The sequence below is a fragment of the Chinchilla lanigera genome, unplaced genomic scaffold (assembly GCF_000276665.1).
Source record: "Chinchilla lanigera isolate Chin_1 unplaced genomic scaffold, ChiLan1.0 scaffold00051, whole genome shotgun sequence".
NCBI lineage: Eukaryota > Metazoa > Chordata > Mammalia > Rodentia > Chinchillidae > Chinchilla > Chinchilla lanigera.
This window is the reverse complement of record NW_004955452.1, coordinates 11,879,255-11,905,447: the sequence shown is the minus strand read 5'-3', so window position 1 is coordinate 11,905,447 and position 26,193 is coordinate 11,879,255. Positions and strand designations below refer to the sequence as shown.

The following is a 26,193-nucleotide window of genomic DNA, read 5'->3' as shown; positions in this document are numbered from 1 at the left end:
ATGAAGCACCATGACCGCTGTTTACTGAGCATCTACTGTGTGCCAGATGTTACTGCTAGCCTCATGACGACACTGCTCTGGCCAAGATCTGTCCCTCCTCAAATGCCGGTACCTGAGGTTCAAGCAGGTACATAGTTAGAAGTAGGTAGGTTGAGACACTTAAGAGATTTTGCTCCCAGATAGTCAGACAGCTCCATACTTCTGCTGAGCACATTCATGTGCATGCACATGTGCATGTGTGTGCACAGATGTACATATGTATGTGTGCGTATTGGTGTGTGGGACTGATAAGATTTTGAATGGAAAACCCCTGGACTTCTGGGCCCCAGCGCCACTTTTCTCCGCTCCTTGCATCTCTGTTTTGGGCAAGTGCATGGCCATTTTCTAATGAAGAAAGGCTGGGAAGCTGAGTCTGGGCTTCCAGAGGGGAATGAGTGGGGAGGCCTTGCACAGGGTCTCCCCCATCATCACGACATCCGAGGTGCGGAGCCACATACAGTAGAAAGGCTCACAAGTTTGCAGCCCTCCTGCCTCCAGCAGGGCCCAGCAGCCTCCGAGACCACTTCTGTTTCGGAGTGTGCATTTGTTTCCATCCCTAGGGAGACTCAGAGGCCTGTGCACATGACACATGCCATGCGAACATAGAGCCTGGTCGCTACAGGAAGGTGACCATCCTTAAAACAGCAGGAACATGTGTAAGGGCAGAGTCTAGAATCATTTTCGGTGAACATTTTGGCACTCCTGGCAGAGGAAAGCTGGGAATGTACTTGGTGGGGATGTAGTAGGAAACAGTATCTTTCCAGGCAGAGAAGGAAAGAAGAAAAGGAACACATCTTCAGGAGCGCTTACAGATAGTAAGTGCTGTAGCAAACGCTCGCCTCTCACATTCTTATCAACTTTCACTTTATTTCTTCCTCAGAATGACTCTGTAGGTGAAGTCAGATCCCTTATTATAGGACAGGAAACAGGCTCAGCAAGATTACATAAATTGCCCAGGACCGGTGTAATAATAAGAGGCAAAGCTTGATTAAATCTGCTGTGTTCTCCCTCTGTCCTCTCCCTGCTCCCTGCGTTATTGGTTGCCTGAGCAGAGTGAGAAGCAGCGCTGACAAGAGGCAGGGAAAAGAAGAGAATGGCTTCAGACAGGGTTAATTCGAGGGCACCTACTTTATGATGCCTAGTGCCTATTAGTGTCACAGGAATGGAACCACCTCCTCTGCAGCATAAATGCTCCCGTAATTGCCTAAAGTTACAGGATGAATTTGACATTAAGGAGGCAGATCTGCCCCTCAATCGCATCGAGCCTCAGTTTTCTGATTTGTAAACTAGGGTAACATGTACTTGACTGAATTGTGATGGGATGTAAGTGAGCTAACATAAGAAAACACTTAGCTCACTGCCTGATATGGGAATATCCATTAGATTGAAGTCGGATTAGACGCTCAGGAAGGCGGAGGGTCAAGTTTAACAAGCACCTGCTTTGTGCGCAGTGGGGTGTATCAGGCATAACCAGCAGTCCCAGCTTCTAGACATCTAGCTCTCCCTCCAGCATGACATGTTCTTGGCACACGGTGGAGGTCTAGGGGTCTGCCTGCTGTCCACTCTAACTGTGTCCTTGACCTCCATCCACAGCCTTTCGCCACAATGAGTGCCCGGATCCTGGTGTTCCAGTAAACGGCAAACGATTTGGTGACAGCCTCCAGCTGGGCAGCTCCATCTCCTTCCTCTGTGATGAAGGCTTCCTGGGGACACAGGGCTCCGAGACCATCACCTGCATCCTGAAGGAGGGCAGCGTGGTCTGGAACAGCGCCGTGCTGCGTTGTGAAGGTACATTCCCACGGGCTGGAGGCTGTGGCTGTCAGCGCGAGAGGCTCAGCAGGGGGCCTGAGTGGCCCTGACCATGGTGGTCCATTCTACATCACCATCCTCTTCTCTCAGAGCCCAAGGCCACCCATAACTTTCATGCTGGAATGGCGGGATCAGTTTGCACAGGCATTTGAACCATGAGCAGAGACCAAACTGGACAAATACTAGCTTTGGACTGTGAGGCACCAGACTTACTTAGTCTTTTGGCTGGAATCGCTCAACATTAGAACCATTAGGAGTTCCTGTTTCTGGCTTCTGCCAGGGGAGCCCAGTCCCCCTACCCCGTGTTGGCAGAGCCATGAGTTCCCCAGTATTTCCAGCTGCCTGCCCCTCTTCCCTTCTCCAGACGCTTATTTCCCCCAGTTCTCTGGACTCTCTCCCTGCCCCAGCCTTTGTGGCCCTGTTAAGTACTGCCGTGCTATCCTCGTGATCACTCTTCAAGTGACACAGGAGGAACCAACCCCAACAAACACAGCTCACGGCAAGTGGTGGGCTTAAATGTCGTCTTCTTGGTCCTGCCTTGTTTGAGTCTGTGTCAGAGACCAGCCCTGTCTTCCACCAAACTGCAGACATTGAAAACACAGATGAAGCCTCTGAGGGGAGCAATCATGCAAATCTGTACCAAGCGCAGCACCTTGTACAGAGTTGGTACTCAATAAATATTTGAGAACAATGGATGAATAGCATGTATCCCAAAGGTCCCTTAAGGGAATGATGGTGCTCCAGGAGGCAGGAGCAGTGTTTCTTCTTTCTGAGGGGCAGAAAGCTTTGTCTCATGTCCTATGAAGGGTTGAGGATGGAGACCTAAAAGACTTCTCTATTTACCCAGTTTCAATCCCAAATCTGAGCAGCCAGGCTGGCCCCAAGTGGGAGGGCCGGGAAAGGAAAGGGGCCTGCACCTTGCAGATGGCCTTGCTCCAAGCTGATGGGTGTTGGGGGAGGAGAAATCCACCCAGAGTGCACTGCACCTGGCGGGATCTGGGGTGCTTCCAAGTTAGAGGGGTCTAGGCTGGAATCCTGAGAAGATGCCATTTCTCTGGGAGTCTTTGTCTTTTTAGCTGAAAAATAAAATAAAATAAATAAAAACAGGGATAACAATAAGCTGTGTGTACCAAGGTCCATCCCACGCATGAAGCAAGCATCTGTAAGTGTTAGTGGTGTTTGCCCTGGCGTGTACGTTCAGGTTAGGGAATCGTCTTTAGCCTCATATCCTTTTTCCCAAGCATAGCATTTGACACTTGGTAGATGCCCCGTCAAAACTAGTAAAGACATCACTGAATGAATGAATGAGTGACCTCTTAAATCATGGTGGGCAAGCAACCTGACCACTCTGTGCCTCAGTTTCCCCATCAGAGAAGTGCAGGTGACCCTGGGGACCTCCCAGCAATGTCGCTGTGAACGTGCTCCAGTAACATGAGTGAGCAGCAGTGCCTCATAGAGGGAGCGCTCAGTAAGGGTTGGCAGTTGGCGTCATTCTAACTTGATTCTAGCCATGTCCTCATGGAACCAATCCATCAGTATTTGCTCCTCTTTGGGGTCAACGCTCTCTGTTTGGAATAGTAGGCACTTGGAATGAGGACAGCCTGTTGGGGACCCTGGCCAGGGGGAGCCTGTTCAGTCTTCTCAGTGATGGGCCTTTCCTGCCAACTTGGTTTGGGGGATCTGGGGAGCAGCACATCAGACAGGCAGAGAACCAGATGCCATCCAGAGGCCAAACCCTAGAATCAAAACCCTGAGAATCTTCTCTCCTCAGCCCACTCTCCCTTTTGTGCAAACCTTGGGAGGACCCTGCTTTGTGATTAGCATCTGTGTCTTCCTTTTTTTTTTTCTAGTTTTGTTTTTGATTAAGTATCCCCACCTTGTGGACAATTAAATGCAGGAACTAATGGTCTTTTAGAAAATCTTTTAATATATGCCAAGAGCCACTTAGCTTTTGAGAGGCTGTAATAGGACATGGGAGAAAATGGCTTCTCCTAAATTTAGAAAGGAGGAGGATCTTCAGGAGGATGGGAAGCAGTGGTAAGGGGGGGTGGCAAACATTTTCTTAAAGGGCCACAGAGGAAATATTTTTGACCTTGTGGGCCATAATGTTTCTGCTCAACTCTGCCGTCACACTGTGACAGCATGCTTAGGCCACGTAAGTGACTGGGCTGGGTTTGGCCCAGAACCAGTAGTTTGATAATCTTAGATCTAGGGTTCAGAGGAGATGGGGGTGATATCCATAGGTTTAAAATTTGAAACTGTCCTAAGACAGACTTCCAAGGAGCGAAGGCCACTACCTAGGAGCACCTGTTAACCCCACCTTCGTCTCTTCCTTGTCTTCCTTTTAAGAAAGAACAAAATCAGCACTCCCCACCACTAAGTGTTTTAAGCTATGGTCCTTCTGGGGCCCCGGAGTTTAAGTCACTTGCCCAGAGTCCTCCCAACCTGCAAGTGATGGAACCGCAATTCACACCCACGTTCTTGGCGCTCTTGTCACTATATTCTTGCATTGTATCACTAGAGAGAATATGACATCAAATGTGTTTGTGAAAAACTTAAAAGCACCTGCAGATTGAATGAAAGGCGAGCTTCCTGCTTTCCACATCCCAAAAGAAAATTAAAACAGAAGGAAACATATTGCCTATCACAAAAGACAAAGAAGACAGGACACCACGTTAGAGCTTCAGAAATTGGCAGCATAAAGCAAAATGACAGCAGTGAGACAAACGTATTAGTTGTGACAATAAAGGTAATTAAACTCCCTATTAAAAGACAGAGACTTTCAAAGTGAGTTTAGAAAAAAAATCCTGTTTATAAGAAATGCACAAGAAACAGGAGATAAATGATCTACAATGAGTGTATTTTCTATGTTCTTAATGCTTAAGGGAATACTTGGGGTTGTAAAAGTTTCAAACAATGCACCAGTATGATAAAGTTCAAAGTAAAAATACACATACACACACACACACATTTCCCAGCACCACTCCCCAGAGGAAAGTGGTTTAAGAGTTTGATATGGAAAACTCCACATACATCACATATGTTACTTTTATAATCAGAAAAAAGAAGTCTTGTAGAAAAGAAAAAAGATCATCACTACTCACTCCTACAACAAGGCTACGTGATGGTTGTAGCAGATGTAAGGTCTGAGGAAGAATTTTAAGACTCTTGTGTTTCTGACATTATCTCATTTAATCTTCTTGTCACCCTTTTGAGAAAGATATGATAGTGCTTTATACATGAAAAATCGAAGAACCAGCAAGGTGAGTTGACTTGCCCCAAATCCCCTGGCTTTTACTAATTAAGCACTTATTTTGTACTATACACTAGGCCAAGTGCTTGACATATCAAGTGCTTGTCCTCTTGATACTTCATGACCACTCTATGAGGTGTGTACTCTTAATGTCACTTCACAGGAAAGGATATTGAAGCAGAGTGATTAAGTCACTTGCCCAACCTACAGAGCAAGGTACATGAGAGAGTCACGGTTCAGATCCACATATTCTGATTCATCACTTCTAGAGCCATCACTTTTAACTCCACACACATCCTAAGTCCGTTCTGCTTTCATTCTATCACCAAATGATGGAGGATGAGCGCTAAGGAGCTCAGGTGGGTAGTGGGGAGTCAGGGCTGGAGGCAGTAGGCGGCCACACTTCCAGGTGCAAGGCTAAGAAACTCTAGAGTTGCTATGGTCAGAGGAAATGGCTTTCACTTCCTCTGCTCATTTAGACTGACAACCTGTGTCCTGTGCAGAAGCAGCCGTCAGAGTGGGCATTGCCAGGCTCCTGGAGTAGCTAGAGATGAAGGCCCTGGCAGCAGACACCCAGGTGTAGGTTCTGGTCCAGCCACTTCCCAGCTGTGGTTCCTCAGCCAGAAACTAACTTCTCTGACTCTCCACTGTTTCCTCAGCTGTGAAAAGACACTGATACTGTACTCACCTTATAGGCTGTGATGAACACGCAGTACACGTAAAGTCCAGTGTCTGGCATACTGGGAGGACTCTGTGTTTGTTCTTTGCAGTAATTCTATTTGGTCACCATTTCTAATTTCTCTTTCCCTTGCATGGCTTTAGTATCAGGGCTTAGGAGAAGGTGATCATTCCTCACACGGGACAGCCCTTCATAGGAAGCAAGTGTTTGAGTCAGCTAGGGCTTCTGCAACAGAACTGCACAGACAGGGAGGCTTAAACAGGCAGCATTTATCCTCTCACAGTTCTGAAGGCCAGCAGTCCAAGGTGAAAGGGCTGGCAAGGTTGGCTTCTCCTGAAGCCTCTCTCCTTGGCTTGTACATGATAGATGTCTCCTCTCCAGATTCTTCCATGGCCTTTACTCTGAGTACACACACCCCAGCATCTCCTCCTCTTCTAATAAAGACCCCAGTCCTGCTTGACTAGAGCTTATGTTCTCCTTTACCTCTGTTTATGTCCTTCAAGGCTGTCTCCAAATACAGCCACATTTGGGGTTAGAGCTCCAACCTATGGATTTGGGGAGGATACATTTCAATCCATAACACTCAGTATCTCTGTCTTAGTTACTTTCTCATTGCTGAGATGAAATACCCAACACCCACAGCTTAAAGGAAGAAAGGTTTATGTTGTCACAAATTATAGAGATTTCAGTCCATAGTTGTCTGGTTTCAAGGCAGGGCAGCATGGCAGAGGGACATGGCAGAGGAGAATCAGCTCATGGCATGACTGGAAGGAAGTAGAGCACAATCAAGGAAGGAAAGGGATATGTATATCTATAGCTCCTTCCTGGCCACACCGTCAGTGACCCACCTCCTCCCTCCAGGCTTCACCTCCCAAGTCACATGCAGCTCTACACCCGTCAGCGGACTAATCCTGTATCACACACCCATGATCTAGTCACCTCGCCAAAGCCCCACCTATGAGTACACGAGGACCTTGGGGAACATCTAGATAAAACCTATGACAATCGCTCTACCTTTAACCAGTATTTCCCCCTTTCAACAAATATTTATTGAGGAAGTACTATGTGTCAGGTATCGGCTTAAGTGCAGGGTCATTTGTCTTTTCTTCCCCTACCAGATATAAGCATACATGCTTTCCTTTCTTTTTTTTTCCCCTAGTATTTTTTTAAATGGAAAACTTCCAACTTAGCCTAAGACAAAAAGCATAGTCTAACCAATCCTCACTCTGTTTCACCTATGAATAAACCCATGGCCTATGTTGCTTCATTGTGCCCTAACTGTTCCCCACCCACTGTTCACCTTTGTCATCCTCTTCTTCCTCTCCTTCTTCCTTCCTTAGCATCACCACCCTGCTTGCTCTGGGATAAATCTCAGGAATAATATTGCACCTATAACATTTTATAGTGTATCTCTAACTGATTAAAAAAAAACTTTAAAATATAACCATAATACTGTTATCTTAAATTTTTTTTAAAAATTAATACAATCAAATTTCAGCAGTTAGCTAATACTTTCTTTCATTTGCAAATTGGAACCCTGGTTAGTTTCACACTTCACAGTGGACTGATATGGTTTATCTTTTTTAATCCATAGGTCTCCACCTCTGCCTTTTGTGTTTTCTTTGCCTTTTTCTTTTTTCTTTCCTCATTTTTTTTAATTGGAGGAGTCAGATCATTCATTCTGAGAATTCTTCTGTAGTCAGAATTTTCCTGATTGTTTCTCTGAGAGGCTGTTTAACATGACCCCCTCTCCCTTTTATTTTCTGTAATTGGCAATAAGATCTCAAAACTTAATCAGTTTCAAGTTTCAGTTTTTGGCTGGAACATTCTATAGGCAGGGCTTTGGGTCTCCATCAGAGACATATAATGGCTGATTGCATCTCTTTGGGGGACATTAGGAGCCATCTATCATAGCTTAGAGATTGCAAAATGGTAGCATTTTATCATTTCTACTTTTATGAACTAGAATACTAAAGAAAAGTTGTCCTAGTCAGCTGTTTATAGTCCATAAAGGAAAGACATGAGGAACACTTAATTATTTTCTTTTATTTATGTATTTAAAGTCATTTTAGTTATTATTCTAACTGATGTTCAGATTGTCCCATTAGATAACAGGAGCTTTGAAGATGGCCCAACCTCATCTTACACATTTAGTATAAGAGCTAGTATCAGTGGTTTCTCCAAGAACCCCAAGCTCCTGAATCTGGACACTGGGTGTGTATATCAGCCAGTATTCTGCTAGAGAAATAGATACAACACGAGATATACAAATGTATAAGAAATTACAAGATTGGCTTATGATGGTCAGCCACAGGGTTGGATGAGGAAGCATGCAGAGGGTGTCTGCCTGCTGGAGACTGAAGGTTTCAGCCAAGGTCTGGAGCTCACTGCAATGTCCTGTGCAAGTCTGTATCAGAAGGCCAGTGGGTCTGCGCCAGAAGGCTAAAGAGTCCACACTGGAAGCCTGAAGGATCCAAGGCAGAAGCCAAAGAGTATGCACTAGAAGCCAGGAGATGACGTCTAAAATGAAGGCAGAGACTGTAACTCCTTCAAAGAACAGAAGCAAGTCTGTCCTTCCTCATTTTCCCTTTATACTGTCCAAACGACCAACCACCCTAGGGCAGGTCCTCTACACTCTAGGGTGTAGGATTGCTGAGCCAATGTAGTTAAGGTTCTAAACTTCTCAAGTTGACATAATTAATCAACCATTACAGAGTGTTTACTACTATTGAGTTAGCCCTTATTTCTAAGCCTTTTTAATGAACACATGAAATTTTTTTTAAATGCATCTTGGATTCATTTAAAAGGCAAGAATATTTTTTACTTTAATTTTCTTGGTATCATATCTGCATCTCCTTTCACTCTTGCTAAATATCTCAGCTCCCTACAGCACCATTATAACTTCCTATCTCATAACACATACGGAAGAATCTTAGAATAGAATTATCAGTACTACTGACAGCAATATGATTATGAAAATAAACCCACCATCATCATCATTTTCAGTTATTTCTGTCCTTATATTCTCCTAGGGATAGGTTATCAAATTACTGTGTTTGAAAATCTCTGCAGCTAGTTTCTGCATATGTGATTATGTTACCAATTTACACAATATTGTATGCATTTTTAGAAATTATATTGGATTTCATCTTTCTTTTTAATTATGTAAAATATTTACATAGCTCCAAAGTGAAGTCTATAAAACAAGGTGTATTCTGGGAAAGTATAGCTTCCAACCTTATCCTTTCTACCCTATTTCTTCCCTCTTTCCATGGGTAATACTGTTAGGTTTTAGTTTACCTTTTCCTTGGTTGTTAATCTGAGTGAATATCAGCACATTAATATTAATTTAACTTTTAATATTACTTTTTTCTTAGATAAGTGGAATCATATGTGACCCTCTCTTCTGTACCTTGGTTTTATTCCCTTAATATATTCTGGGGGTCACTACATGACATTACTCAGCATGTTCTTTGTTTTTGTTTTACAGCTTCATAAACAGTCCATTCTATTATTGACCCTAGTTTATTCAGTCAGATCTTTCTTGTTTTTTTGGTTTTTTTTGTTTGTTTGTTTGTTTTGTTTTGTTTTGGTTTGGTTTTTCTCCGGTACCGGGAACCGAACTCACAACCTTGTGCTTGCCAGGCAGGCGCTTTGCTGCTGAGCTAAATCCCCAGCCCCAGATCTTTCTTGTTGAATGACTTTCTATTCTTTTGCTTTTTGCTGTTACAAATAGTGCTGTCTTGTATAACCTTGTACAAATATATGTGGGGATTTTCTTTTCAAGTTTTGCCAGTATAACTTTGGGATAGAGTTCTGCAAATAGATTTGTTATGTTAGAGAGTAAATGCATCTGAATTTTGCTGTCTATTACCAAATTTCTCTGCACAGGGAGTTGTGCCATTTTATATTTCCACCAGCAAGACACCAAAATTCTTGTTTTTTTGCGGTCTCATGTGCCATCAAACTTTTGCTCTTGCCATGCTGGTGGACAAGAAATAATATAGCATTGTTATTTTAAGATATGTTTTTCTTATTAAAAGTGGACTGGGACACCTTTTCAAATGTTAAAGGGATGTTGCGCGTAGAAATCCTTCCCCATGAGATCCTTGCCTGGCAACTACCACTCTGGAATATGAGACAGAAAATAGAAAGAGTAAAATCTGATGAGATTCATCTGACAATCTGATGAGTATGGGAAGAGATTAATTAGATAAAGTAATAAAATAATAGAGCAATCACTTTTCCTGTCACTGGGACAAAATACCTGATGCCTGCAACATAAAGAAAGAGAGGCTTATTTTGGCACACAGTTTTGGAAGTTTCTGTCCATGTTCGGCAGGCTCACATGGGGAAAATGGCATGGTGTGAGGGTCTAGGTGGAGCAAAGCTGCTCACATCATGGCCAGAAAGCAGAGTGAAGGGAGGAGGCAGGGAGTAAGCTATACTGTTCCAGGTCATATCCCCAGTGACCTGCCTACTTCCTACTGCTCTGATGCAACCTGACTCCTTTTCTTATCAGCAAGTCAGCTATATCGCCCGCATACTCCAATCACCTTCCAAAAGCCCCACCTATGAGCACACAGTCTTTTGACAGATATTCTCCTTGTAAACCATAACATTCCAGCCCTGGCCCTCCAAAAGACTTATTTACATCTCTTTGTGTAAGATGTATTAGACCATCTCTAAGAATCACCAAAGTCTTAATTTCAGCTTTGCTGAAAAGTCCATGTCTAAAATCTCTGAAACTGGGCACAGTGGCTCACACCTGTAACCCCAGCACTTGGGTGAGGCTGAGGCTAGGGGATCATTGCCAGTTTGAGACCAGCCTGGGCTATAAAGTGAGCTCAAGGCCAGCCTGAACTGCACACAGAAACCCTATCTCAAAAAGAAAAAAAAAAGTCTCCTCTGAAACTCGTTGCAAAGTCTTAGCTGTGAGCCCCTATAAAAAATCACAAAGAAAGTTAAATACTGCCAACATACAATGGCATTGGTAAATATTCCCACCTCAAAAGGAAGGAATGGAGGATAGAAAGAAATTTGGACCAAAGAAAGACCAAAACCCATCATAACAACCATTAAATACTGTAGCCCCATGTCTAGAACTTGGGGCAAGTTGTGGTAAAATATGAACTCAAAGGTCTTGGATGGTCCCACCTCTATGACATTGATAGTTGCAACCCTGTGGCCTCTCTCAGGCTGACTTCACTAATGACTTCAGCTTTCCTCAGCGGATGTTCCATGTTTCTGACATCTCCAACTTCCTGGCATCCACTGCACTTTCAACTTCACTGACATAGCTGCATGCACTCCCTTCTGAGGGGCACACTGCCTAGCCTTCCAGGCCTTCTTCTGAAATCTGAGTGGAAGCCTTCCTGACCTCAGAATTCTTGCCTTCTGCATGTCATAAAACCAGCACCATATGGATGATGCCAAGGTCTGCTGCCAACTCAAGTAGCCAGTCTCCCTTGTGCCATGGCTGCAAAGGCCTCTGCATGCCTGGATGGCTGAACACTGTAAACAGAATCCTAGGAATCAATGCCCTAGGTGGCCCTTCTGGAGCAGGATGCCCAGGAGCTCTCTTCTCAAATGAAAGCTTTACAGCTCTACACCCTTGAGCCTGTGATGTGTGGGGTCTTGCAGATTTCTAAGATCCCCTCAAGGACGCTTTCCTAATATTCTATGCAAAGTACTTGGCTTCTTTTTAGTACTAATCTTTTCAACAACCAAGTTTCCCTTATCCAAACGCATATAGGCACAATTTTCCAGGTCCCAACTTCATAAGTGCTTCCTTTCTGGCCACCACCAAAATATTTTCAAGTTATTTAGCTCTGCTTATTGGTTTTACCTCTTGTGGTAGATATGGTTAAAAACCACCAGCAGTACCCATGCCACAGCCTCAACATTGGGCTGCCTTAAAATTTCCTCTTCCAGGTTAATTAGTCCACCATCCTTAATTTTAGTCTTCTGCAAAGTCCTTCATGTAGAGCATAACGTACATGGTCTTCAGCCCTTTTTTTCAACTGCATCTTTCTGAGTTTGGTCTTATCAGCATTTTTATCAGCATCCCTATTTTCTAAGCTCTGACCCAAATGCCTATCAAACTCTGATTACAGAATTTTAGGGCTTCTTTCACCAGCATCTCTGAACATTTCTCAACTCCTCCCACAAGCCAGTTCCAGAGGCTTCCAAACTGCATGTCAGGTATATTCACAGCAACAGCCCCACTCTCAGCGCCAAAATCTGTCTTAGTCACTTTGATCATCACTGGGACAGAATAACTGACACCTACAACTTGAAAGAAAGAGGTTTCTTTTGACTTCTACTTTCAGAAGTTTCCATCCGTATTCAGCAGGCTCAAATGCAAAAACTGGCAAAGTGGAAGGGCTGGGGCTGTTCACATCCTGGAAGTCAGGAAGCAGAGTAACAGGAGAAGACAGGGAGGGAGATATACTCTTCCATGTCACACCCCCACTGACCTGCATCCTCCACCCAGACCCCACCTCCTAACAGTAATTCAGCTACATCACCTTTCAAAAGCCCTGCCTGTGAGTGCATGAGGCCTTTGGGAGACATTGTCAATCTAAACCATGACTAGTAGAAGGATTTTAATTTCTCACTCTGGAGATATCAAATAGAGTTTTTTTGAAATGTATGGACTGAATGGAGAGTAACACAGCATGCAATAATGAACATGTAGTCTATAGCTTCTTGGCCATTAAATTAGAAGATGACAGTCCAACAACCAGAGAGGCAAGCCTGTGCTGAACTGGAACCACAAAAGAGCCCCTACTCAATGCTGAGACATGGAACCTGAATGAAAACATGGGAATATAGTGACATGGAATGTCATGGGAATATATATGCCCTTCCTCACCTCCAAGGTCAAATATGTCCAATAAAAGAGAAGAGTGGCATATTAGGAGGTGCAAATAGATGGTAGATAGATTTTGAAAACTAGGCTACTCCAGAAGTGACAATATGCATATGTAATTTATTCTCTCAATGTTTGATATAGATGCTATGTAATTACTTAGTTACTGTAAGCCTTTAATTCACAAAAAATGAGTGTAGTAATCCCTTCTATAAAATGAAGATAATAATATGTGTGTCAACAGGCAATTGTCACAAGGATAATCCACATTTGGTCCTGACATGTATTAAGCTTTCAATACACTTGAGCTCCTTACTGTCTGCCATGAGTATATTATGTTGTGCACCATGGGGGGATTTAGGTACAGAAGTCTTGAGGTTAATCTAAGCTCTAACTTCATTAGCTTTGATGTTCTTGTGGTGTCTTTACCTACTTGTCCTTGACTTTTCTCCCTATAAAATGGGGTTAAAAACTTCTTAAATGAGATGAGATATACACATAAAGCAACTAGAAGAGTAAAACATCAGTGTGAGTTGACCATACCCATTAAGATTATATTGTCTTTTTTTTTGTATTAAATTTCACATTATAACTTTCTATTAAGAATGCCTGACAACTATTTTAGATCATTCCAGAAGGTTATGGAAATGAGAGAAAGCTGAGATCCATTTGACTGTATCTTATGAAACTGATTACTTGGAGAAATCTACAAAACTTAGAGAAAAGATGAGTGCTGTGTAGCTCCCTGCACCAGTCTCAGTACTGTTTAGGAATTTTCACCTCTGCTAGCTCTGTAATAAGACACCCCAAAAGAAGCAGGGGTTCCTTTCAGATTGGAAGCTGCTTAGTTTATGATTCCTGGTTTTGCACTGTCTCACCTGAGTCTAAATCCAGACTCTGTGACTTGCAAACCCCAGGTTACTTAACCTCCGTAAGTGCCAGCTTTCCTAGGAAATAATAACAGTGCCAACCTCACAACAGTGTTTGTTTTGGGGAGAGTGAACATGACTGTGTATGTGTCTAATGCCCGTGTGGAGCCAGCACTGAGTCAAAGGCAGTGGTGCTGACAATGAGGCAGCCTTGATGATGGGTGCCTTCTCATGCTCATCATTAGTTTTGGGAAAGTATCAGAGTGGGCTGGGTTAAGCTTAACAGGCAACCTCTAAATCTCTGTTATTTAAACACAGGATTACAGACCATTGAGCTATGGGTTTAACACAGTTCACTGGGGAATGTGCTCCACAGAGTCACTTCAAGACCCAGGTGGATCAGACTTCATCTTGACATCTGCTTCCACAGACACTGAATCAGGAGGCAGATTCTGCATGGGCCCTTGCCATTTCCACACGGATATGACATGTGTCCCTTCTGCTTTCATTGCATTGAGCTAAGGGATGGGATCCCTTGGCTTTGCATAATTTCAAAAGAAGGGGGACAATGAAGTCCACAATATGCCCTGAAGAAGGAGCACTGGAAGAGCTTGGAGGACCTTCACCAGGGCCAGAGTCTAGATGCAGGACGAAGCAGAAAGGGTAAGAAGATGCAGATGCAAATAAGGAAGCTCAACGATAGTAGGAATAGGCAGAATGAGACTGAAGGGGTAAGAAAACAGGCTTTGGAAGACCGGAGACAGCTGGGAGGTATGCTGAGACCTGCCAGTGTCTTGTGGAGTTACCTGCCGTGGGCTGCATTCATCCATCCTTTTGTTCATTCATTTATTTGTCCAGCCATTAGTCACGGAGGGATAGTTGTGTGCCAAGTGCTGTGCTCAGGACGGGAGATGCCAGGTTGCAGAAGACAAAGCACATGTAGCACCCGAGCTGAGCAGTGTCCCGGCCACTCACACCCTGCTGTGGCTGAGAGGAGGTGGGCTGGGCCGATGCCTCTGGCTTGGGCCTGACAACCAAGTGAGGAACAAAGAAAAAGCTGGTGTGACCCAAATATTCGCTGTACTTCAGTCCTTCTGGAATGACAAAAGGATTTTTAAAAAGATTCTTCTCATTTCTCCCCTCCAGCTTTGAATAAACCCCCAAATGATATAACTAGACATAATTATAAAAGTCCCAATAGACAAAGCTCACAGTTTATGTAATTTTCCATAAAAACAAAAACAATCCTTGTTGGCTGACACATTATATAGAAATGTTTTTTATTTGTTTGTTCATTCTTCTCCAAGAAAGCTCTTCTCTCTTTCTGTTCCCTAGCTCCCTGTGGTGGTCATCTGACTTCGCCCAGTGGTACCATCCTCTCTCCAGGCTGGCCTGGCTTCTACAAAGATGCCCTAAGCTGTGCCTGGGTGATTGAAGCACAGCCTGGCTACCCCATCAAAATTACCTTTGACAGGTGCTTGGAACCACTGCTTCTGGGAAGGGACTGATGGAGTGATGTCTGCACTGTGGGAGGGAATCTGGAGTAGGTCAGGGGCTGCATCCATGCTGAAATGTAGGCAAGGTCGGGAAGCAATGGAGCCCACTGCTGTGTGTGGAGACAGACCTCACTGGTTTTGCCCTTAGGCATGGTTTGTCCTGTTAGGGTATTGTGTCTGAGGAGGAGTTGGCTGGGATGTCACTTCGCACCCAAGCCCCTTTCCTTCTCTAACTCTCAAGGGAGAAAAGTGGTAGATAAAAACACTATCAGGTGTTGAACACAGTACTAGCATCTGAGAAGCAACCTGCTCCTTATTTCGTCCATGAAATGTGGTCTCCCTGACTTCTATCCCAAATCCTGCCCATATGCCCACTTTGATTCATACTCAGCTTATGCCCAAGGGGTTTGGGGAAGTAGACAGCCAACTATGAACACGGAACTTCTTCCAGAAAGAGTATTCGTGGCCTGGAGTAAGCCTTCGAACTTTTCTGTAGAGAACCAGGTAATAAATATCATGGACCACTTGCAGATCTCTGTTACATGTCCTTTATTATGTTTTTGTTTCCTAAGACCTTTTACAAAAGTAAAAACCAACCTTAGCTCTCTAGGCCATAGATCAAATTTGGCACTGCAGCTTTAGTTTATTGACCCCTCACATAGAACATTGCAATCCCCATGAAGCTCATCACCATCAGGCAGGGCTATTGTTATTTGCAAATTAATAAGCCTTGGGTTCTCAAGTCTTCCTTTGCATCATTCACAGATTTAAAACCGAGGTCAACTATGACACCCTGGAAGTGCGAGATGGAAAGACATACTCAGCGCCATTGATTGGGGTTTACCATGGGACCCAGGTCCCCCAGTTCCTCATCAGCACCAGCAACTACCTCTACCTCCTCTTCTCTACTGACAAGAGTCACTCGGACATTGGCTTCCAGCTCCGCTATGAGAGTGAGTCTTTGTGGGGAGGTGCGGAGAGCTGGGTAACAAGGTTGGTCCAGGTAGGTGAAAGGACACAGTTAGGTTGTTCCCTTTGGAAGGTGCTTCCTTGTTCCTGGCATCTCTCAGGGATCCTGGGAGCTAAGAGTGTCCACTGACCTCTATGCATATGTACATACCTCACAGCTTCCTCTGTGTGCAGCTGAGTGCCACCACGAGGGGTACTCCGGGGACAGTATTTGACCATGAATTTGAGGTAAAATAGCATCTCATGCTCACACTCACTTTGTCATCATCTTCTGTATTCATTCCCTCAATTTAAGAGATCAGTGTCACTTCAACTCTTTGTCATCTGAAATAGAAAGTTAGAATTGAGAGCACCATGAGGATAAGGTTGTTTTCTGACTTGGACCTAAGTCTCAGCACAGGGCCCCTGCCACAGTGGACACTTAACTATTGTTTACTGGAATGAATGAACCAAGGGAAAACGGTTAAGCCAGCTTATCTAACTATGCAATAGGTCTTCAAACTCTCTCCACAAATTCCAACAGCCCCATTGAACAAGCTGGTGATTGGAAATTCCCGCTTTCTGTGAGTCTGGGCCTCTTCTCCCTTTCTCTGTGATCCAACTGAAGTCCCTCTGTGGGAACAGTGCATGCTTTCTTTTTTTTTGGGGGGGGGGGGTTTGGTTTTTCTCCGGTACCAGGAACCGAACTCACGACCTTGCGCTTGCCAGGCAGGCGCTTTGCCGCTGAGCTAAATCCCCAGCCCCCAGTGCATGCTGTCTTTTCTAGCAGTAGCCTCTCTTTTCTAGCAATAACACTGCAGTCAGACCACTGTCTGGACCCAGGGATCCCTGTCAATGGCCAGAGGCATGGGAATGACTTCTACGTCGGTGCTCTGGTGACGTTCAGCTGCGACTCAGGCTACACTTTAAGTGACGGGGAGCCACTGGAGTGTGAGCCCAACTTCCAGTGGAGCCGAGCACTGCCCAGCTGTGAAGGTAAGACACACGGTTAGGGGGCATTGAAGGAGGAGATTCCTTCCCTGCCTTGAAAACCCAGGAGGGGGAAGGACCACTGACCGTCAACCCCATGAGTGAGGGTTGGGAGTTTGAGTGGAGTTGGGATGTTGGGTCTGAGAAGGATCGTGAGCTTCTAGAACCACTCTTGTCTTCACTGCCCTTTTCACTCCTGCAGCTCTCTGTGGTGGTTTCATTCAAGGCTCCAGTGGGACCATCTTGTCCCCAGGGTTCCCTGACTTCTACCCCAACAACTTGAACTGCACCTGGATCATTGAAACATCACATGGGAAGGGTGAGTGTTTAGGCCTATGGCAGGTAATTACAAAGTGACCCAGGTCACTGGCCTAAGTCCCCAGGTTATGGTAACCTTAGTGTTGATTTCCCTATATGGTGACATGTATACTTAGTCTAGATTTGTCTCACCAACAAGAAAACTTCCAGAACTTTGTCATCTCTTTGAGTCACAGAACTTGTTCAATAAATGTGGCTAAGAATCTAGAATCTCCATGCTCAAGAGATCTTACTGGTTTACCAGCCATAAATCCCACTCAGTACTGGAAGCCTGTCTAAATCACCTCCCACAAGGTGGTGACACACCCTCTGTCTACACACTCCTTTGGTGGTGAGGGTACCAACTCATTCCACAAAGGGTATTTCTTATCATTTTTGATAAATCTCTCTCCTAGCAATCTGTTCAGTGTCTCTGAGACCTTTGTCCCTGTACTGTGTCTTGGAGGAACTTTGTGGAGCTGGGTGCTTTTTTGACCCCTCTTCCTCATCTCCGCCTCTCACATTCTGACAACAGCAATCCTCCTCCTGCATAAGGCAGCCCATATGGGGGTGCCGTGCACTCTGATTCCTCACCAGCCTGCACCGTTGTCTCAGCTTCCCTAGCATAAGTGGCCTTTGGTGGTCCAAGTTCAAAGTAATAATGCTGGTTACAAATGAACATTAGTTAATACACTCTTTTATCCAACAAATATTCATTAAATGTGACTCGTGGCGGACACTAAGGCCAGGGATTGGCAGGAATCAGGCAGATACAGTCTGTAGTCTCAAAGCTTATTCCAAGGTTCATCTTTTCCCCTCCGCCCTTTGGCAAGTACACTCGTTATTGATTTTCTTAGTTGTGGGGGGAAAATAGGCATCTATTTCTTAAAAATACCTCACCAATAATTCTGAGCTTGCCTTTAATTAAGAACCTCTAATCTGGAAGTTTTGCAAAAGAATCCAGGGGAAAAAAATTGGAATGGAAGGATAGCCCTCCCAGATATTAAAGTGTAATGGGCTAAATAACGCTTCCAGTGTGGTGAGTGTAGGAGCGGACATCCAAATCAGTGACAGGCAGCAAAGGTCCAGAAAGAGATTCCTTTGTCTGTATGTGCACACTCCTGTGAACATGTGACAAGGAGGCCGTTTAGTATATGATTAAAGTGTCAGTTCAGATCCACTGAAGAGAGGATGGATTATTTAATAAATGGTGTTAAAACAGTGTGTTTAAACATTTGAAGAAAATGTTAACACCTAATCCATACCTCCTTCATACATTAGCCACGTGAATTCCAGCACTAGGAGAAGAGGGATAGCTAACATCAGCTGGGGATATACCTTCAAGAGTAACACCAAAAGCAGAATTCATAAAGGCAGAGGCTGTAAGATTCAATTAAAGAAAACTTTGATATAATTTATGTTTGAAAAAATAAGTCAAATGGTAAATGGACAAAAAAGCATTTGCAATCCATATAACTAACTGAGGATCACCAACCTGAGGCATAAGGAGCTTTTAAAACTCTTCAAGAGAAATAGGCTTGGCCCACTGGCCTGCAAAATGAGCCAGGGCTATAAAGTAACGCTTCATAATTGATGAAAGACAAATTGAAAAACATCAGTGCCGCCAATAATTAACAAAATGCAATTTCAACCAGTAATGGAATGCCATTTCTCTCTGCAAGTTATCAAAAAAAATCATAGCATGGGGGGAGAGAGTGGGCCTGCGAATGCTCTTACTGCTGACCTGGTGCTCTGAGGTGATTCGTGCTTTCCGGCAGGGCAGAGGCTGGGTGACAGGAATCAGAAGCCTTCAAAATACTCATGGCTTTGGACCCAGCAATTCCACTTACTGCAATTTACCTGAGGAATATAAGGAAAGCTATACATCAAGATGTAGCTTCAAGAATGTCCACTACGGCATTTATTTATCACATTGAAAAATCAAGAACTGTTCAAATGTCCATCAGTAAAGAAATATGAAGTAAGCATCGCACAGCCATAGAATGAAATACTAGGCAGCTACTAAAATGAGTAATAGGAAAGAATCTTTACAGATCTACAGAGGTAATTGCAATAAGTCAGTAAGTAACAAAGTTTGCCAAAAGAATAGGTTGTATATGCAAAGCATAAATAAGGATATGTGCATGGAAAACAGTCTGAAAAGATCTACCCCAAGATGTTCATACAGCAAGTCCCTGACTTACAAACAACCGAGTTGCCAACTTTCACAGGTGCGCTGTCTAAGACTCACTTTGTCAGATTATGAACAGGTCCAGTTTACCAAGGTTCTCCCAGAACATAACTCCTTTGTAAGTCAGGAGCTTACTGTACTGATTTACTTTTACTCTCATCTTTTATCTTTTTTTAAATTCTGAGCAATAAATATATATTACATGTAAAATATACTATTTATGCCAGAAAGCAAATTTGCGGGGAAAACTCATTTCTACTCCCTCCATGTGTATTTAAGTGTTTTACCTTGGACTTTTTGAGGTCAGCCCTGGCCAATTGGCCCAGAGCTTCTTGGACTAAAACAGAGATCTCGAAGCAGTCACAGCTCCATTTGTTCCTGGAGGGACAACCCCTGCGGTCATGATTTTCTGTGTCTGAGCATCTGCCTTCACCGCACTGTGTGCTTCCCTCTGCTTTTCTGTGCGTCATTGTCTGAAAGCGCAGCTTGTCAGTTACTTTCAAATGCTTATTGAATACCTGCACTCGGGAGTTTAGGGCCCAGTGGTAGAGACAGACAGCTAAACCCAGATCTCAGCGTAGCTTGGACATTGTGTGATACAATACAGGGGCAGAAACATCTGGAGACCAGCCAAGGGATTAGGCCAGTGACCTGGACTGTAAACCTGTTTGCCTCCAAGGATGAATAGGAATTAGCCAGGATGAGATGTGTTCAGGTAGAGAACGAACAGCAGGCTATGGATGAATGACTGGGTCACTTCCTGAGAACCAGGTCAAGTTTTCCCCTAACCCTTGGTGTAGAGCCCCAAAGTGTAGAATAGTGGGGCCTACAACTCTCCCTACTGTTCTCAGCCTCGTACTCAGCCCTCTAAACTGAGTTCTAGCTACACAGACCTTCATTCAGTTTCTGGAACTGACCAGGTTTTCTTTCCCCTCTGGAGCTTTGCACAGGAAGTTCTTCTCTCCAGAACACCTCCTGTCCCCATCCAGGGGTACAGTGAGGATGCCCTGGCCCTTTGCTTGGGTAACTCTTCATCCTCCCAGACCCACTTCTCAGAAGCCTTCTCAGATGCTCCCCAACCATGCCACCCACCCCGGACTTCATCATGCTATGTGGAACTTTTCCCTGGGTCTCCTTGACAGATTCAGAACTCTTGGATGGTCTGCTTCTCCTTGTTTCCTGCAGTTTCTCTAGCTGCTGGCTCTCAACCTGATAAACAAGGAACTCAGAGTATTTGGTGACATGAACTGAATTTTGTGACATAAATCCAAACTCTCCTTCTCGGGCTCCGCCCATAAGATATGTCTGGTTAACTGAGAATTATGCTGCTGGCTCAGATTGCCCCGCAGCTTGTCTTCAGGTGGGGACACTCTAAACTTTATGAAACTCATAATTGCCTACCTCGCCACATGCCCAGGGAACAGTCAATTCAGGAGTCCAGAAAGTATGCTTGTGAAGGCCCTAGGACTACCCTCTCCTAACCCACGAGCCCACCTGGGGAGAGCTGAGCTGAGCGGAGGATACTTGGTTGTGCCCACCTGCTGCCTGCCAGAGCTGTGCTAAGCACTTGGATGCACCATCCCAGGTTGCCTCACTCCAGGGACTAAATGCCCCCTGTGAAGAAGACACTGTCACCCACTGCTACAGCTGATGAAAAGAGAACACAAGGGATGCCAAGCAGCTTTGACTGTGGCCTTTGGGCTCACAGGCAGGCGTCTGATCCCTACGTTTCTGTCCCAGTGTGGTGTTGATGCCATCCCTACAGCTCTGCACGATTCACTCCAGTGTATGCATCTGTCGCTCCAAATCTGGATTCCGACTCCAACCTGGGACCTCTCTATTTCTGTGACAATGTCTTCATTTTCTCACAGTGGCCTAAAAAGCCTCAAGCAATCAGCACAGCTGGGAAACCCAGGGGTTTCATCTCAGTTGTTTGCTCATCCTTAGAATCATAGCCAAATGTTTACTCCTCAGGAGGGACCATATTTGCAGGCCAGGAGAATAGAGCCCAAAGTGAGGCACTTAATCAACTTGTTTCCGCTCGTTACTGTTGTCTGACCCACTCTCTATATAGCCCTGTGTTCTAGGGAGGGGAGAAAGATGTTCATTTAGCAGCTCTCTTGATGGAGAAGAGTGTGCTCATCTGCACACATGTCTGTGTGTCAACAGGACAGCATAATGTAGGCATACACCTCCACATGTCCTCTCTGCATATGCCACTGCTCATGATAAGATTATGCCCCCTGCAAAGCCCCCACAATTTCCAATCCATACAGTTCCCTACTCTTTCTCTTGCCCCACCCTAGATTCTTACAGTTGATGCATCTGTCTCCTCCACTGAACTGGGATAATTTTCTCAGCACTAAGTACTAGGCCCAGCATGTGATAGGTGCTTAGGACACAAGCCTTTGAACAAATGGATACATGGATGCATCTCAGTTGCCTGGTGTCTTGGTTACTTTTCTCTCCTTGCTGAGACAAAATACCTGACACTCAGAATTAAGGAAGGAAAGGTTTATTTAGCTCACAGTTTGTGAAGGTTTCAGTCCATACTCAGCTGGCTCCAAGGCAGAGTGGCACATGGCAGAGGGCAACAGTTAATGGCAACAGAAAACAGCAAAGGCAACAAGAGCAAAAGGGAGGAGCAGTGGCAAGCAGCCTCTTTTCCTCCCTTACATTGTATGCAAACTACCCACCCCAGGGCTGGTGTAGCTCTCACATCCATAATCCCAGCATTGGACCATGGATCAGTCATAAACTCTAGAAGCCCATCCCATAACTGCATGAGGCTTTGGGGGGACATCCAAACACAAACCATAACAGCTGGACACATGTTATCTGCAAACCACAATCCCTACTCCTGCCACTCTTGCTGGGATCAGTCTCTTCAAACCCACAACCCATGGAAGCCCATGTATTCTAGGATCATTAGCTCTTATCAACAGAGAGGCAAACATATGACAACTTTTAAAATACTTTAGCATTATGGGCTTGGAAGCCCATCATCATTTTTCAAAATCCACCATCATTTATCAAAAGTACATCAATGATTATCTAGAGATGTTTTTCTCAAACTTTCAGGTGCCTACAAATCAAGTGAGGACTTAGTTAGCATGCAGAATCTGATTCAGTGGATTTGCAGTTGAAGCCAACACCTGCATTTCCAATAAACACCTACACTACTGATTTGTAGACCACACTTTGATTATCAGGTGGGCCCAGCACTCCTTGTCTAGCCATGCTCCTGCCCTGGCACCGTCATAATGCATATTCCCATGGGCAACTGACTTGTGGGTAGACATTACCACATATCCCCACCTAAATACAACTGAAGCCTGGTTATGTTCAAGACCTGCTTTAGATCCTAAAATCCTGTCACTCCGTAACCTTCCTCATGACCTGATCTTTTCACCTCCTACAATCTGACACCTGCTCTCCTGCTGTCGCTTGTGAGGTAGCATCCTGGATCAGATCAGAGCACGTTTCTGCAGGCAGATTGCCTCTGTTCAGATGCCAGCTACCAGCCAGTACCACCTACCAGCTGTGAGATCTCAGACCAAAAAAAAAAAAAGCTTCATCTTTTTGTGACTCATTTTCCTTGGGTGTAAAATGGAGATGATAATAGTTGTACTCACATCTTAGGGTAACTGGCAGGTGTGAATGAATTTTCGTATCTTTCCTTCTAGTCGGTAGGGCCTGGCTACAGGGCCACTAAAACAGGATGGTGGCACCAAAGATTTAATGTTTAATGTCAGTGGACATTGTTGCTTTTCATTTTACATTCTTAACCTCTCAGCCACTAGTGGTACTTTGGTACTTGGTAGGTGCTCCAGCCTTGTATCTGTATGTAACCAGATACTTAGAGGCACATCAGGTACCTATGCAAGGGACATGTACACACTTCCTCTCTTCACCTCTCTGATTCTCCATGCCCTCCCCTTATTTTTCTCCTTTCCATCTCATGTCATTTTTCTCCAGATTCCCATCTCCCCCTCCCTGACTGTCTGCCTACTCTCCTTGGCCTTCTTGTCCATGCTGTGGCTTCAACTATCACTTCTTTGCTGGTGACTCCCAGATCTAGCTCTGTAGTCCCACCTTGATCCTCAACTTGTAAATCTGCCCTTCCAGCTGCCCACTAGGTTAGCACTGACTGGATATGTGTGCAGCTGAATCTACTACTTTTCTGCAGCATGCTCCTCCAGGTCGAGACCCTCCCAGCCACCCTTTCCTGGAGACCCTTTCTGTCTCCTTTGCATTGGTGCCTGCTGAATGCTGTCCACCCACCTGCCTCAGGTCTCACAGACATCTCCTGTTCCTACCCCTTAGGCTGAGCCCCATCCTTCCTAGTCCAGCCCATAGCAGCTGTCATTCTAACCGATCTCTCTGCCTCCTCCCCGCACTTGTCCTCCTCACAGCCACCAACATCTTTCTACAGCTGAAATCTGATTCTTTCTGATAGAATGGCTCCTTGTTGCCTCCAGAAAGAATATCAATACTGGCCTGCACCTACCTTTCCACCCTCAATCCCAAGTACTTCCCCAGCCACCACACTCTGCTGCCCATAGAGCCGTGGAATCGACAGTTCCTCTAATCCTTAGCAGAAGCTGGTCCCCTGGGTGGGACACTCTTTCTTCTCCTACCAAGTTCATTCCTGTGCATCCTTTTAAGTCACAAATCCAGTGTTCACTGATTTCTGAAGCTGTCCTACATTTCCCTCTTCCTGCTGTAACCTGCTGTCTCTTCTACCCTGTGGCACACTGATCTACATCTAACACAGCACCCATCCTTTTGTGTCGTAGCCGTTTATTTAAGTCTTGGATATCCCCTTGCACCTTCTCCTGGATTCTTGCCTATGGAAGTGTCTGACAAATATACAAGTAGTTGTTGCATGAATTAATGAATGGCTATTGAGCACTCTCATAGACCCAACTATAAATTTCCCATGCAAATGTTGCCAACAATAAAGAGGTACCTGTCTCCTTGCCTGGAACTCACCACTACCCAAGGGTTCATTCATTCAGATTCACTTGAGTGTTTTACCTGCGTGCCTGTAGTTATACTCACTGACATGTACTTGCAAATTGAAAAGGCTTGTGCAGATTTGACCTGCAGCTGGGCTGCTGCAGCCATTGTCTCATCACCAACCTGACCCTCTGGTCTTTTGCAGGTGTGTTCTTTACTTTCCACACCTTCCACCTGGAGAGTGGCCATGACTACCTCCTCATCACCGAGAACGGCAGCTTCACCCAGCCCCTGAGGCAGCTGACTGGCTCAAGGCTGCCAGCTCCCATCAGTGCTGGGCTCTATGGCAACTTCACTGCCCAGGTCCGCTTCATTTCTGATTTCTCCATGTCGTATGAAGGATTCAACATCACCTTCTCAGGTAAAGGGTGTGAGAGTCTCTGGGGAGAAGAGACTGGCGAGCTATTCTATCTGTCCCTCTACTGGCAGTCCCTGGTCTTCCTAACAGATGGATATTTGTCAGTCCCCACTGTCTTGGAGAAGACCCTCAGTACTGCAGCAAAAGATATTTGGTGCAGACACAAGGAAGAACTTCCCTGTAATGATCCCGGGAGGAGTTAGCGGGCTCATTGGGAAAATCTCCTTTTTTGATCTAGGGTTCACTCTGAGTATGATCTACTCAGCTAGCTGAACTAGCGGACTTCATGAAAGTTCCTCTCTCCCCTCGTAACCCCAAATTCTTTTCCCAATTCCACTTCCACTATTTGCGGCAACTAGAAAGTGAAGAAAAAGAAGAAAGCGTTTCAAATTAGCACATTAGAACGTTTTAGTCTCACTTGGGATCTTCTTCATCAATACTAATTTTGCAGTACTAGGTATTTATCTGTGCTTGGGAACCCTGGAAAGAAAGCTCTTTCATTTGGCACTAAGGAAGGAAAGAGGGCTCTTGGCTCCTCTTGTGCCGAATCACCTATCACTCTTGTTCCAAGTTGACACAGGGGCTCCTGCCCACTCCAGCAGGAGCAGGGCTATCAGAGAGTTCACTCCTGAGATTAGCAGGAGGTGTCAGTCTCTAGGAATTGAATCATGGCCCAGGGTAGCCCCCACCGCCCTCCACACAGAATCCACCTGCTTTGCTTCTGGGCAACCTTAGCCATGGGACATGTCCAGATAGTGTACCTCAACCCATCTGAGAGAGACCCTCTCTTTACCACACAGAGCCCAGGACTGTGTCCCAGAAACCTGGGACTGTATCCCACAGAAACCCTGTGGGATAAGAGAATAGCACTTCTGTGTTTTGTAACTAGAGATACCAGGCAGGTCTCGGGCCTGTAAATGCCATCCCACCATGTTTACCATCTGCTCTGAAGCCAGGATTGCCAAGTGGAAGCTTTGAGTGAAGCACTTTGAATCTTTTCCCTAGTGGGAGCTGCCCAAGGCTGGGTCATAGACTGCGTTCCTGACCCTCTGGAACAGGTTGATGAGATTGATCTAGTTCAGTGCCCCAAGAGAAATTGCTGGAGAGTCCACAGGCCCTGAGGCTCAGGGTCCAAATGGAGATGAAGGGGTAGAGGGAGGAAGAATCTCAGAAGTCCTCTCAGGCAGCATCCCTCAGAACCCACTGCTCACAGAAATGAGGACCAGATCACCTGCCTTGGCCTCCTTGCGTATCTCTCAGCCTCAGCTTCCCTGGGATTCACCCTTTTCTCTTCACCTCTTATAAACCAGTGTGCCGTAGTCTACCTTTGCCTGCCTTTGTCTCTGGCCTTGTTCCCCTGGCATTTTG

The 26,193-nt window shown here is 45.0% G+C and overlaps 1 protein-coding gene across 5 annotated transcripts in view; it reads left to right on the top strand.

Annotated features, from left to right (window-relative positions):
• The window catches only part of Csmd2 (CUB and Sushi multiple domains 2), a 579,269-nt gene that overhangs the window by 369,003 nt on the left and 184,073 nt on the right, over positions 1 to 26,193 (top strand). For all 5 annotated transcript variants that reach the window (XM_013519720.1, XM_005395117.2, XM_013519719.1 and 2 more), the window contains 6 exons: positions 1,633 to 1,827; positions 14,859 to 14,997; positions 15,785 to 15,972; positions 16,775 to 16,963; positions 17,160 to 17,276; positions 24,613 to 24,828. In XM_013519720.1, coding sequence (XP_013375174.1) covers positions 1,633 to 1,827; positions 14,859 to 14,997; positions 15,785 to 15,972; positions 16,775 to 16,963; positions 17,160 to 17,276; positions 24,613 to 24,828 — 1,044 coding nt within the window. The remainder of the gene's footprint in view (positions 1 to 1,632; positions 1,828 to 14,858; positions 14,998 to 15,784; positions 15,973 to 16,774; positions 16,964 to 17,159; positions 17,277 to 24,612; positions 24,829 to 26,193) is intronic.